A 13,870-nucleotide genomic window follows, 5' to 3' on the forward strand; every position below is an offset into this window, starting at 1 on the left:
CATTACTCCAATGTAATGTGTAACGTAAACGGGTTACGCGTTTAAATAAATGACTATTTAAAAGTAAAATATGGGCCCATTCTACAGATGTTTGAATTTTAAAGCTATATAACAATTTTATCTTGAATAATATGATACTTGAAAGTCGATATCATTTTGAAAGTTGCAAAAAATACAGGAAACCCATTTGTATCATTTGTGTAATGTTTTTAGTTGTTCAAAATATGCGTTCATTCGCAATATGATTTCTAGATGAATATGTTATGTCGTTTGCCTGTATTATGTTTGGTGCAAGTTCTTAATCTATTCAAACAATCTGCAAAAGTTTATAAAAATTGGAGCGACAGTATTTGGGGAATTAAGATATTACTGGGTCTAGCCGTTATGTAACGGTCCGTAAAATGCGACTTTTTAAGAAAAAATACCATATTTGTGACTTTCGAATGAAATGACACATCTGTTTGTTTTAATGAAAAAACAAGCATTTGCAAGTTTTCTGACTCAGCTTTTTGAAGCATAACTTAACTATATCGTGTGTCCTAACACCGCTGCACAGCATTGATTTCCCCATGTCTAGCCGTCATGTAACGCTACGTTGTTTTGCGTCGAAAACGTTAATTCGAACGTCATTTTCTTGTTTTGTTTATGAACAAAATTTAACGTTTTTAGTGAATGTCTTATGGTTGTTTTTTTTACACACAATAACAGCCAAAACATGCATACGTATTAATAATATCTCAGGGTTTCATTTTATGTATATTTTCTAATTATCCGTTTTCACATTTCCGACATATTGTGTTTGAAGGATGTGGCATTTATTTAACGATTTAGTTTTTCATAATTTTTGCATAAACAGAGTGAACGAAATAACTGGTTTTAGCGGGAAAAGGTGATATTTTCTTAATGGAGAGACAAAAATATGTATAATATCGTTACTTTAAATTTGAAAACATCCCACAACATTGAGGATAATTTGATGTCGATGGCTTTAATAATAACATGTGGGGAATTATTTATTTGCATATATTTTTAAGAAAAAAATCACTACGTGGTGAATGATGACGTTACGTCAATCACTTTTAAGGAAAACGCAGAGAGGGATATCTTATAAATACGAAGCAAAAGATGACGAAACCGCGTGTACTTTTTTAATATAAAATTGTAAGGAAATGGTTGAATCGTTGAAATGGTTTTCCACATCATCTTAAGGTGTGCCATTTAAGAAGTTGACCCTGTAAGACACGTCTTTTTTTTGCATATTTCTAAAGATAACAAAAACAAATTTTCTACAACTTTGATTTACAGAAAACAGGTACATTCGGCACAAAGAAGCATTTTCCATAGGTTAAAGAAGCAGGAATGTTATAGTAAAAGTATCCCGTATGAGGTCACAATGATGCTGGTAGTTGGATGTTTGTTCTACATGGGAGCAGCAAGAATGTCGGTAGATACTAATAAGCATGCGCTATGTTTTATAATGTGAACACATGAAGACGCGTTGGTGTTTTAATTGTTGAAAATATCTGTAAATTATTTTCAAACATTGAAAGTCATAAGTGGATCAGAATTTGGTACAATTAGTGATAATCGGGAAGCGTAACAACACACACACACACAATATATAATCGAATAGTGTCACCTCCTTTCACTATGATTTTAATCCAACCGACATTTGTCACTCTCCTGTCGCAATGATATCAATCCCTACGACTATCGTCACCCTAGGCCTTCTGTCACAATGATATCAACCCCATCGACTATTGTCACCCTCCTGTCACAATGATATCAATCCCTACGACTATTGTCACCCTAGGCCTTCTGTCACAATGATATCAACCCCACCGACGTTTGTCATATTCCTGCAACATACAGCAGATCAATCCTGCACAGCTATTGTCACCTGGAACTGGACTGGACCGATCGTCGGAAGCAGAAGACGCTTACCCTTCCGGAACACATGTTCTTATTATCATTGTACAATGAACTTCCCCAGGGGTCCACAAACAACACACTTTCTTTGATTACATTCTGCCCTGGTTCGATAGATTTCAAGTTCGAACAACGGTCTTGTGCACACTGCGATAGTACGTATTCTTTCTTAAACAAGGACAATGGACAGGAGATGTACAATGGTAACTAGAATACTTTTTTTTTCAAAAATATTATACAACATACAAACAAATTCCTTTTCTCTGATTTTCGCTGGCGCCGATTGTGCCTCCTCCTTCCCTCCTTAAATAATATTAAACTATTAATATTAAAATTGGACTGTATCAAGTGTGACCCCATCACGATGTCTCCCGTCAAAATATGCAATGGGATTTTTTGTAACGTTTACAAAATGTAATACATGAAACTAAACATGCAACATGCAGTAATATCTCACCCGTCGAGACATCAGTGAATTTTTTCACTAGTTCTTCACTGTTTTATTGCTCCGGGCGGGATCCCTTCTTATTCGTATTCTTTTGATTTATGTTGGTCTTGATCAAGTTTCGTCAAGCCTAGTGTCTGCATTTTTTTAAAAATCGACTTTTCAGTCCAGTTTGGTCGTTTGTGTATTGACGATTGTTGATGTTTCACTCCTCTTGTTTATTTCTGAACGGTATAATTTGAAAACAAAATATTTCACATGCAACTTCAAATGGAGTTCAACATTGTGGTCTTACTACTGAGACTTGTAATAACACAATTGGAAACTATAAATGTCATTGTCATTGTACATACAGTATGTAGCCACATGAATTGTTGTCTTCAGAACGACATTTACTGCAATCCGGATAAAATATTGCATACCGTTCCATCTCTTAGTTTGTAATTTTGTTTTCCGGTTTCGTTTCGTTGTTTACCGTCCTGCTTTCGGTTCGACACTTTGAACAGGGGCTTCTACTCCACAGGTTTACAAGGTTTAAACTACACACGTTAGCATGCATTGATATGCTTTGACAAGTGTTCCGTTTGTTTTTATAAGGGAGTAAAGACAGGTCCTGCACAACACAACTATTAATATTGTCATTATTGATCTTGTTGGAAATGGGTTGTTTCGCCCTAAATCCCGTTCGCGCTAAGGGTTGTGTCGCCCTAAATCCCGTTTGCCCTAGGTTATTTCGCCCTAAAAATAAGTAATTCATGCGCTTATATAGAATAGTTAATATTTAAATATATCAACTAAACTTATTGATGACTTTCTACAATGGTGTTTGGTATATTTCAAGTAGAGACTGAGTAAGTATGTGAGAGCAGTGTCAGCTTTTCACAGCTGCCGTTTGTCACACTCGCTTAAAAACAAGACAAACACATTTTGTTTATGAAATTGATAAAAATTATCTAGAAGACAAAGAACACTCAATTTGTGACTTAAACTACCGAAATTGAAAGAAAATACCAAACAATGTTTCGCCCTAATATTTTTGTTTTAAGGCGAAACAACCTAGGGCGAACAGGATTTCGGGCGAAACAACCCGAAACAACTTGTGAGACTTTCAACCGCTGGGTACCTTATTGGATAGGGGCGTACCCAGCGGCTGAAAGTCTCACAAAATCAGGATTGATAGTAGGTGCGTGACCCTGTGGGTCTTGTTAATGAGTTATATCCACTGGCAGGTGCTTGGTACATAAATATAAATCCTTGGACACACATATTATATATAAGGAAGTTGTAGTATTGCACATTTAAAAAATGATTACGTTTCTCAATTACATCCTGCTACAGAAAGCTTACTTCCTAAGCACCATCGTAAGAACGGCCGACTGGATAGCTGGGAGGGTGAGGTGGAGGCTGATTTGATTCCTGTTGGAAACACTTTTTATTTCCTGTTTAATTATTAAATATTTAATTGATTAACATAATCTCAAATGAGAAAAAGGTACTGATGCAATTAAGCTCACCTTTGCTATCATTGCTATGCCGATGACCACAAATTTACATGGTCATCAAACCACAGGACAGTTGGAATACCGTCTCAGAAAGTCTGGAAGCTTGTCTGACAGATATCAGTATCTGGATGAACGCCAACATGCTTAAGCTTAATCAGGAAAAGAGGGAACTAATCGTCTTTTCCCCAAAGCGTCGGCAAACAATGGCTCTCCAGCTCAAGGTCGGTGCCAGAACTATTGAGACTGTTCCAGCTGTTAAAAACCTAGGGGTATACTTTGATAGTTCACTGAACATGGAGAAACAAATGAACGCGATTGCCAAATCCTGATACTACCAGATCAGGAACATCGGCTGTATTCGGCAGTTTTTAACTGCAGATGCATGCGAGATTTTGGTGCATTCACTTGTTACCTCTCGGTTGGATTATGGTAACACCCTGCTCTGTGGTATATCTGACAAACTAACTAGTCGTCTGCAGAGGGTCCAGAACACTGCAGCACGGCTAGTTACTCGTACTCGAAAGAGAGAGCACATCACACCTGTGCTCTATTCGTTGCACTGGTTACCTGTACGATACAGGTCGCAGTACAAAATTCTGGTGTACACTGAATGGAACAGCTCCTCAGTACATACAGGAGCTTGTTACCCTGTATCAGCCATCACGATCACTGCGGTCGGAGTCAGAATCTTTGTTGTATGTCCCAAAATCTCGTACTGTGACCTACGGAAACCGATGCTTTGAAAGGGTTTCGGCTACATTGTGAAATAGCTTACCATCTGCAATTTGAAAGTCCAATACCCTGGCCAAGTTCAAGAGGGACATCAAAACTCACCTCTTCACGTCTGCATTTTAGAATCATTGCAAAGACGTTATGTAAATACCACCCTATTATTTGTTCAATCATGTGCACATTGCTTGCTTAAATGTATAAAAGTGATTGTAAGCTGTTGTTTTTTGTTTTCACAGTTATAACCATTACTATTATCCATATGTTGTAAAGCGCTTTAGAGTAATTTTACAAATTATATAGGGCGCTATATAAATGTTGTATATTATTATTATTATTATTACCTTCCCAAAGGGCGAGTGAGCTTATGCCATGGTGCATCGTCGGTCATCTGTCTATTCATCAACTTTTCCTTTTAAACGATACTTGTCCTGAACGGCAAAGTGGTTTTTAACTCAATTTGGTTTGGAGCATCTTTGGGCCAAGGGCAGTCAATTTTTTATAAATGCATAAGTGGTCCCCTGGGGATAGAAGGGTGGGGCAAATAGGTAATTATTTAAAAATCTTTTTCTACCTTAAGGATTAAGGGATTTCATCCCAATTTGTTCTAGGCCATCCTTAGGTCAAAGGGCATTCTAATTTGTGTAAATGGTGGGTGTGGCTCCCCTTGGGGCAGAGGAGAGAGGCCTAAGAGGGATAATAGAGGTAAAACTCTAAAATCCTTCTTTTACTGTACAGGATTTTATCCTAATTGAGTCTGAAGCATCTTTTTGGCCAAGGGTACTAAATTTTTGTATAAACAGTGTGTAAGGCTCCCCTGGGGGCAGAGGGTAGGGTCCGAATATGGGAAGCAGAGGTAAACCTTTAAAATCCTTCTTCTTCCATAGGGATTCAGGGATTTCATCCCGATTTGGTCTGGGGATCCTTGGGCCAAGGGCTCTCAATTCTGTATAAACGGTAGGTATGGCCCCCAGAGGGGCGCAGGGGCGGCCTAATAGGGGAAATAGAGGTAAAACCTTTGAAATCCTTCTTCTACCATAAGGATTTTAAGGATTTTATCCCAATTTTGTCTATCAAGTTATCTAGAATTGCCTGTTACTATAAGGGTGTATTCATTCAAACAAGATGGCTACCAGGACGCCATCTTGGATTTTTAGGTAACCTGAGCTTTAGCTCAAGTGACCTATTGCTATCCGTTTTCGTCCGTCGTCGTCCGTCGTCCGTCGTCCGTCGTACGTCGTCCGTCGTCCGTCGTCCGTCGTCCGTCGTCCGTCGTCCGTTAACATTTTACATTTCAAACTTAAAGTCAAGTTCTGCTGGGCCGATTGAACTGAAAGTTGATAGGAATGATCGCCTCATGGTCCTGACAAAGTGTTGTTATTTTTCGGGTCGATCAGAAATCCAATATGGCCGCCACGGCCGCCATTTTGAAAACCTATTTCAAACTTAAAGTCAAGTTCTGCTGGACCGATTGAACTGAAAGTTGGTAGGAATGATCGCCTCATGGTCCTGACAAAGTGTTGTTATTTTTCGGGTCAATCAGAAATACAATTTGGCTGCCATGGCCGCTATTTTGCTACTAAGTTCTAATAGGCCGATCTCACTTAAAATTGGTCTAGGAATGATCAGCTCATGGTCCTGACAAAGTTAAGTTAACATTATACTATTTTTTACTCAAATTGGTACATATTTCAACAACAAAAATAAATACTATAGACTCAGGTGACCGTTAAGGCCCATGGGCCTCTTGTTACATTTGAAGTTTGTTCTTGCTATATCTACAGAAATACTGGATGGATCTTGAAATTTCATTTAAGGAATAAAATTTTATTTTTTCAACATTCATGAGGTCATAACAACATTAGCTTTCTGGACATATTCCATGAACCGTGTTAGAATTTCTTGGTAATTTTATTTATATTTTTTAAGTGCTTTTAATTCTCCAATCGTCTACCAACTACCCCCTGTGTTATGTCATTGTAGTGTATCAATACGCAGTGATGGGGTCATCTGTGTTATGTAAAAATGAAACTTATTTAGGTCAGTGGGTCAAAGCATACATAATGTAAGTATATGTACATCTTTACCTCATATCAAGTACATTAAACATATCCAGGTGAGCGATACAGGGCATCTTGTTGTATAGATAAATTCATTTGGGGCCAGAAGTACAAGACAAAGCACTGGCAACTCTGACTAACAGTTTGGTTTCTGTACGGGTCACACAGGCAATATTTTATTAATTCTAACACAACACAGTCTCATTTCAAGGAAAAGGGAGGAAAGATTGAGTAATATCGTTTGGAATGTAGTTAATTTTTGACAACTGATTTAAAGAAGGTGGTTAGTGTTTCAGTATACCACACAGTTAACGTTAAGTGTTGTTGGCAGTTTATAGCCTGACACATCTGCCCTTCTTGATTACTAATTCATAATTGAGCCAATATTTTTGTTTTGTTTGAAATAGGTAAGCTATTTCTAAAGGAAGAGTCTTCTACAGCAGTGAGCCAGGTACAGCAGGTTTGAAAAGCATGGCATCCGGCTGGGAGGGAGACTACTCGGCTCTTCAATGTAAGTGTCTGTACTTGTACTTGATGATAATTTATGATGGATCAGCCGATATAAATAAATCATTCTAAATCATAAAATGATTTACCAATATTAGAGATTTATCACATTTATTATAGGGTGACAGTGCCCTGAGTCAACCTGAGAATATCCCTCAACAAAATTTTAATGGAAGCATGAAAAAACTTTTAAAATGTATTTGTGACATCATTATGTACTTTAGGCAATTTGCTAATTAGTCCATCAAGATGTTCCCACTGGTTCCTTATGCTTAATCACTTGGTTAGGAACTTAGTATCACAAAGTAAGGTCAAATGAGAAATTTTCACTTAAAATATAATAAATATAATCCTGATTGACAGTGCGTAACATTTTATTATTTCATCTTTTTCGCCAGTTCCTCGAATTCTGGTCAACTTCAGTAAAAGTATATCATAGACTATTAGTCATGTTATGAAAGCCTTGATACGAACATATTCCAACTTCTTTTCATCTTCATTCAGTATAATATATTTATGTAACATTTCTGTAATAAAGACTCACTGTGTTAACGTTAAGATAAACTGTTTCATTTAACTGACTGGTGTGTTATATTGATGCTTCTTTACAGAAAAAAAGATCTTTAATGGTTTAACCAAGATAAATTATTCAAAATGTATATTAATTTCACTGAATATTACCTGTTGTTGTCTTTTAATGACAGTTGCTATTGTGGAAGACAAAAAGGATTATGGAAAGTTCAAGATAGAGAGGAAGGACCTTGGTGATTTTACAAAGCTGGCTTTTAGCGTCACTTTTGATGAGGCACAAAAGTGAGTCTGTCCTCTGTCCTGTTTTTGACCTTTTTGACTAGCATGTTTAATTTCCTTACTTTTTATCTAACATACTTTACCTTCATTTTCCTGAACGGCGAAGTAGATTTTGACTAAATTTAATCTGTAGCATCCTCAGGCCGAGGGGACTCAATTTTGTATAAACGGGGTGTGTGGCCCCCCTGGGGGAAGTGGGGCGAGGCCCAATAAGGGAAATAGAGGTAAAACCTTTATAAATCCTTCGTCTACCGTAGGGATTAAGGGATTTTATCCTAATTTAGTCTGGAGCATTCTTGGGCCAATGGGACTCAATTTTGTATAAGCAGTGGGTGTGGTCTCCCAGGGGGCAGAAGGACAGGGCCAAATAGGAGAAATAGAGGTAAAACCTTTAAAATCCTTCTTAGACCATCGGGATTAAGGGATTTTATCCTTATTTAGTCAGGAGCATCCTTGGGCCAAGGGGTCTCAATTTTGCATGATCCCCCCTAGGGGCATAGGGGTGGGGCTCTGTTTATAGTTTGTTCTCGCTATATCTCAAATACTGGATGGATCTTTCTGAAATTTCATATGTACTTACAGCACCTACCATAGAGTGCTTTAGCGATACAGGCCCTCTGGGCCTCTTGTTTTCTACGTAATGTAGATTCCCCTAGCCTGAGTCTATGTTTTTTTTGAGACTGATGAACGAAATAGCTGCCAAGCAGCCATGCTAGATTTTGACTGATGAAGATTGTTATCGCTATTTCTCTGGATGTTTCCTCATTTCCCAGAGCCATCTAACTCATAGGTTGAAAATCAAACAATTACATCATATAACACATGTACAAGAGATTTTTATACAGATTTAAATTGATGAAGTGGAGAGCACACAAGTAGTTTTCCATATCAGACATTGATTTCTCTACGTTTTCTCATAGTACAATATAAATACTTTCCTTGATTGCATAATTCTTCTACATTATTAGTACTCAATAATTTCGTTAACTTAAAAACATTAGGACTTCTGTGATAGAATCGCATGATATATTTACATCTCAGGTCTTGATATAATAGACATTTTAGGATGAAGTGAAATTCATCTTCTATATCACCAGAAGCACAGCAAGTGCATTATCTATTCTGTCGAACAACATCGGTCCGTCTACCTACTTCAAAATTTAAATCATGAGACGACAAATCTAAAACATGTAATTAGGCGTTTGTACTTAGGTTCTATAGATTTACATAAGTTAAATTGAAGACAAACATTATCAACAAGGTGCTGGTATAAATAACCTTTAGATGACCTTGATAAATTTTCTATCATCTTCTGTCTACAATTATCAAAAATTCTTTGTTCTATAATTTAAAAGCAATGTACTTGTCAGGTCCGTCTCAAATTTAATTTTGTACAAATACACAGTGAGGATTGCTACAACAATTTATCCAATGTAGGTCACTGTGACCAATATTTACACTTCAGTAACTTTGGATTTAGAATCATTTCTTGGTGTAACTTATAATTTACTCTTATTTCCATCAAATGAGGTTGGCCGGTGCATATGTTTTAAAATCATTTTTCGGTTAGAATAAACTTTGATTTGAATTGAATTAAAACAGACCCGGAGGTTTACTTACAGAAATGATATTAAACAATGATCACAGATTTCTGTTAAAACAGCACAGATTAAAGAGTATCACTGACAGGGCATCTATAACAAGATAAATGACTGTTTAGCATGCACAATGATTAACATGTTATTTGAAACATTCAGCCTTTAGCTAGAAGAGACTTAAAAGATTGAGGGGTACATTAAAAAAATTCAAGTTCATGATGGTTCTTGTTAAAGTTTCTCGCAGCATGGTAAAAATCACTTAATTTTCTTACATTATCTTCACTCTTTGGACAATATATCTGTAAAAGCATACAGGAAAGAAAAAGATTGTATGAGGTTCCTGGAGATCACCCACGGTCACCATCAGGACTCAACTAGTTTAATATTTTTGCTTTAATTATTATTTGTGTGTTTTGGTATATAAATTGCCCTGCGTCCGTGGTCCGTCCGTCGTCTATCGTCCGTCCTAAAGCAATTCTTGTTATTGGTATTCCTCAAGAAGGACCTGAGGGATCTTTCTTTATGTAGGTTCCCCTTGGTCCCTAGTTGTGCAAGGCAACTTTTGAGAATGGTCAGATAAATAATATGGCGGACAGGCAGTTATCTTGGATTTTGACAGTGAAGGTTTGTTATGGCTATTTCTCAGGAAGTTCCAGAGGGATCTTTCTTAAATTTTATATGTAGGTTCCCCTTGGTCCCTAGTTGTGCAAGGCAACTTTTGGGACAGATCGGATAAACAAAATGGCCGACAGCCAGCCATCTTGGATTTTGATAGTGAAGGTTTGTTATCGCTATTTCTCCGGAAATACTGGAGGGATCTTTCTCAAATTTTATATGTAGGTTCCCCTTGGTCCATAGTTGTGCAGGTTAACTTTTGGGATAGATTGGATAAACAAAATGGCCGACAGGCAGCCATCTTGGATTTTGACATTGAAGGTTTGTTATGGCTATTTCTCAGGTAGTTTCAAAGGAATCTTTCTTAAATTTTATATGTAGGTTCCCCTTGGTCCCTAATTGTGCAAGGCAACTTTTGAGACTGATCAGATAAACAAAATGGCCGACAGCCAGCCATCTTGGATTTTGATAGTGAAGGTTTGTTATGGCTATTTCTTAGGAAATACTGGAGGGATCTTTTTCAAATTTTATATGTAGGTTCCCTTGGTCCATAGTTGTGCAGGTTAACTTTTGGGACAGATTGAATAAACAAAATGGCCGACAGGCAGCCATCTTGGATTTTGACATTGAAGGTTTGTTATCGCTATTTCTCAGGAAGTACTGGAGAGATCCAACTCAAATTATATATGAAGGTTTCCCTTTGTCTGCAGTTGTGCATGTTTAATGTTGAGAATGATCATGTAAACAAAATGGCTGACAGCCACCATCTTGGATTTTGACATTGAAGGTTTGGTATCACTATTTCTCAGGAAGTAGTGGCGGGATCTTTCCAAAATTTGTTATGTACATTATTGTAGGCTCCCCTAGGTCTGTAGTTGTGCATATGTAATTTTTAGATGATCAGAAAAACAAAATGGCCAACAGGTAGCCTTCTTGGATTTTGACATTGAAGGTTTGTTATCGCTATTTCTCAGGAAGTAGTGGTGAGATCTTTCTCACGTCTTGTATGTAGGTTCCCCTAGGTCCTTACTTGTGTATATAAACTTTTGAGACTGATCAGATAAACAAAATGGCAGACAGGCAGCCATCGTGGATTGTGACATTAAAGGTTTGTTGTGGCTATTACTCAGGAAATACTGGAAAGATCCTTCTTAATTTTTTTATGTCGGTTCCCTTTGGTACATGTATGAAGTTATGCACATTTTTTTATGAGACTGATCGGATAAACAAATCTTTGATTTTAAGGTTTGTTAGTGCTATTTCCCAGGAAGCATTGGATGGTTCTTTCTCAAATTCTATATGCAGGTTCCCCGCTATCCTTTATTGTTCATGTTTACTTTTGAAACTGATCAGATAAACAAAATGGCCAACCGACAGCCATCTTCGATTTTTGACATTGAATGTTTGTTAGTACCATTTCTCAGGAATAACTTGAGGGATCTTTCTCAAATTTGATATGTACGTTCCCCTTGATCCCTCGTTGTGCATGTTATATTTGGCTAAAGGAATAACTTAACAGATCTTCTTTATATTACAATGGTTGATTATATTTCTTTCACTTTAAGTATATACTGTACTAGTAAATATGTGAAATGGCAAACTCACTTTCAAGGTTGTCTTTCATACACATCAGCTGTATTGTTTTATCATGAGTTTCGTAGATATTGCTTGTGTCCTCTTTTATCTTATTTTATTTCTTTTTCTCATTATTTTTACAGGGAGCTGCGAGTTCGGACCAGGAAGGATAATGACTTGTATGGATTTAATTACGTCATTAAGGGATTAATTAAAACTTCAAACCTTGAAGGGGGACTAAAGGTGAGTCCTGAGTCTTTTTATCTCATATCTGTCTTGGGGAGTAATATATTCCAATAGTACTCCAATAGATTCTTAATCTCCAAGCTATCTGGTATACTCAATATGGCCAAATTTGTTCTTCTTGTATGGCAGAACTGCAAGTGGAAATAGATTGTTTATATGGAGATTCAGGGTGAAACAGTAAATGCTTAATTCATCAGTGAAAACAACTCTTGTTTCACTTTCTACATTGTTTAATGTTCATATTTCATTTTCAAAATTTGAGATATAGGTTTTTCCCTGTTCAATATGATAACTTCATTCAGATGTAATGCTTTCTTCGGTTTACAGAAGGAGAAGAAGCAGGCAGTCCTGCGGATAGAAAAGGATTTGAAAAATGGAAACTTTAATCTTAGTGACAAATAAAACACATCATCATCAATACGTTTAGAATGGTTGAGTACAGCATTTGTTGTAATCAGGATTTCAGAGAGGATCAAAGACAGCTTTTACTTTAAGAGACAATCCTGGAATATTCTAACACAGCATTTTGTTTATAGTTCACATTTATAAACTGTACATTATACATAATAACAATGTGATCTCTTTTTGCTAGACATTAACACTGGATTACCTCCCCTCGTTGGATAAACATGTATTGACATAATCATAGACTTCAGCATAGGATTACATGTACCTCGCCTCGTTTGAGAATACCATATAGGTATCATACTGGATTATCTCCTCTTGTTGGAGATGACCATGATATAACCTACATGTATTTTGATTGAAGGAAATCTCTTGTAAAAAAATGTTGATAATGGGTCTTTTAGAAAAATCTTATATGCATGTATTACTGTTTATTGAATTCATTTCACTGTCTTTAATTGGGTTACAACAGACAATAAACTGAATTGCTTGTTATAACCCAATATTATGTGTTGCAATGCTAGTCTTTACATCATGATTACCAGAAGAAGAGAGCAGGTACAAAGTATATTGCAAAAGTCACAAGGACTAATTGTATCATAGATCGAGCTAGACATTAACGCCGGATTATCTCCCTCATTAGAGATTACTATATAGGCATTAACACTGGATTATATTAATTACCTCCCCTTGTTGGAAATTTTTCGGGTCGATCAGAATTCCAATATAACCACCACGGCCGCCATTTAAAAAAAACTATTTCAAACTTAAAGTCAAGTTCTACTGGGCCGATTTAACTGAAACTAGGTAGGAATGATCAACTTATGGTCCTGACAAAGTGTTGTTATTTTTCGGGTCGATCAGAAATTCAATATGGCCGCCATTTTGAAATACTATTTCAAACATAAAGTCAAGTTCTCCTGGGCCGATTTAACTGAAACTTGGTAGGAATGATCAACTTATGTTCCTGATAAAGTGTTGTTATTTTTCGGGTCGATCAGCAATCTAATATGGCCGCCATTTTGAAAAACTATTTCAAACATAAAGTCAAGTTCTCAAGGGTCGATTTCACTGAAACTTGGTAGGAATGATCAACTTATGTTCCTGACAAAGTGTTGTTATTTTTCGGGTCAATCAGAAATCCAAAACGGCCGCCAGGGACGGCCATTTTGAAAAAAACTAATTCAAACTTAGTCAAGTTCTAATGGGCCGATTTAACTGAAACTTGGTAGGAATTATCAACGTATGTTCCTGACAAAGTGTTGTTATTTTTCGGGTCCATCAAAAATCCAATACGGCTGCCATGGCTACCATTTTGGAAAAAAACATATTTAAAACTTAAAATCAAGTTCTAATAGGCTGAATTAACTGAAACTCGGTCTAGTAATGATCAACTCATTGTCCTGACAAACTTGACTTAAAGTTATATTTAACTATTTTTTACTCCAA

At 36.7% G+C, this 13,870-nt stretch overlaps 1 protein-coding gene across 3 annotated transcripts; it reads left to right on the plus strand.

Moving 5' to 3' along the window:
* Positions 1-2,813: 2,813 nt before the first annotated feature.
* On the plus strand, positions 2,814-13,117 carry LOC110465300. Of its 3 annotated transcripts, none has more exons than XM_021521013.1 (5): positions 2,814-2,897; positions 7,073-7,176; positions 7,877-7,985; positions 11,914-12,013; positions 12,344-13,117. In XM_021521013.1, exons 2-5 carry the CDS (start codon positions 7,137-7,139, stop codon positions 12,416-12,418), a joined length of 324 nt encoding a protein of 107 aa, XP_021376688.1. In that variant the 5' UTR covers positions 2,814-2,897; positions 7,073-7,136; the 3' UTR covers positions 12,419-13,117. The 3 variants fall into 3 exon arrangements, with proteins under 3 accessions (XP_021376688.1, XP_021376686.1, XP_021376687.1); XM_021521011.1 differs by having other exon boundaries at positions 2,824-2,906; XM_021521012.1 differs by having other exon boundaries at positions 2,829-2,921.
* Positions 13,118-13,870: the final 753 nt, after the last annotated feature.

This window comes from Mizuhopecten yessoensis, unplaced genomic scaffold (genome assembly GCF_002113885.1).
Source record: "Mizuhopecten yessoensis strain PY_sf001 unplaced genomic scaffold, ASM211388v2 scaffold11069, whole genome shotgun sequence".
NCBI classification, from domain to species: Eukaryota; Metazoa; Mollusca; class Bivalvia; order Pectinida; family Pectinidae; genus Mizuhopecten; species Mizuhopecten yessoensis.

Coding starts and splice junctions, on each gene's coding strand:
- LOC110465300 (XM_021521013.1), top strand. CDS start 7,137: ATGGCATCCGGCTGGGAGGGAGACTACTCGGCTCTTCAAT. Junction 7,177..7,876: donor AGACTACTCGGCTCTTCAAT/GTAAGTGTCTGT, acceptor TTTTAATGACAG/TTGCTATTGTGGAAGACAAA. Junction 7,986..11,913: donor ACTTTTGATGAGGCACAAAA/GTGAGTCTGTCC, acceptor TTATTTTTACAG/GGAGCTGCGAGTTCGGACCA.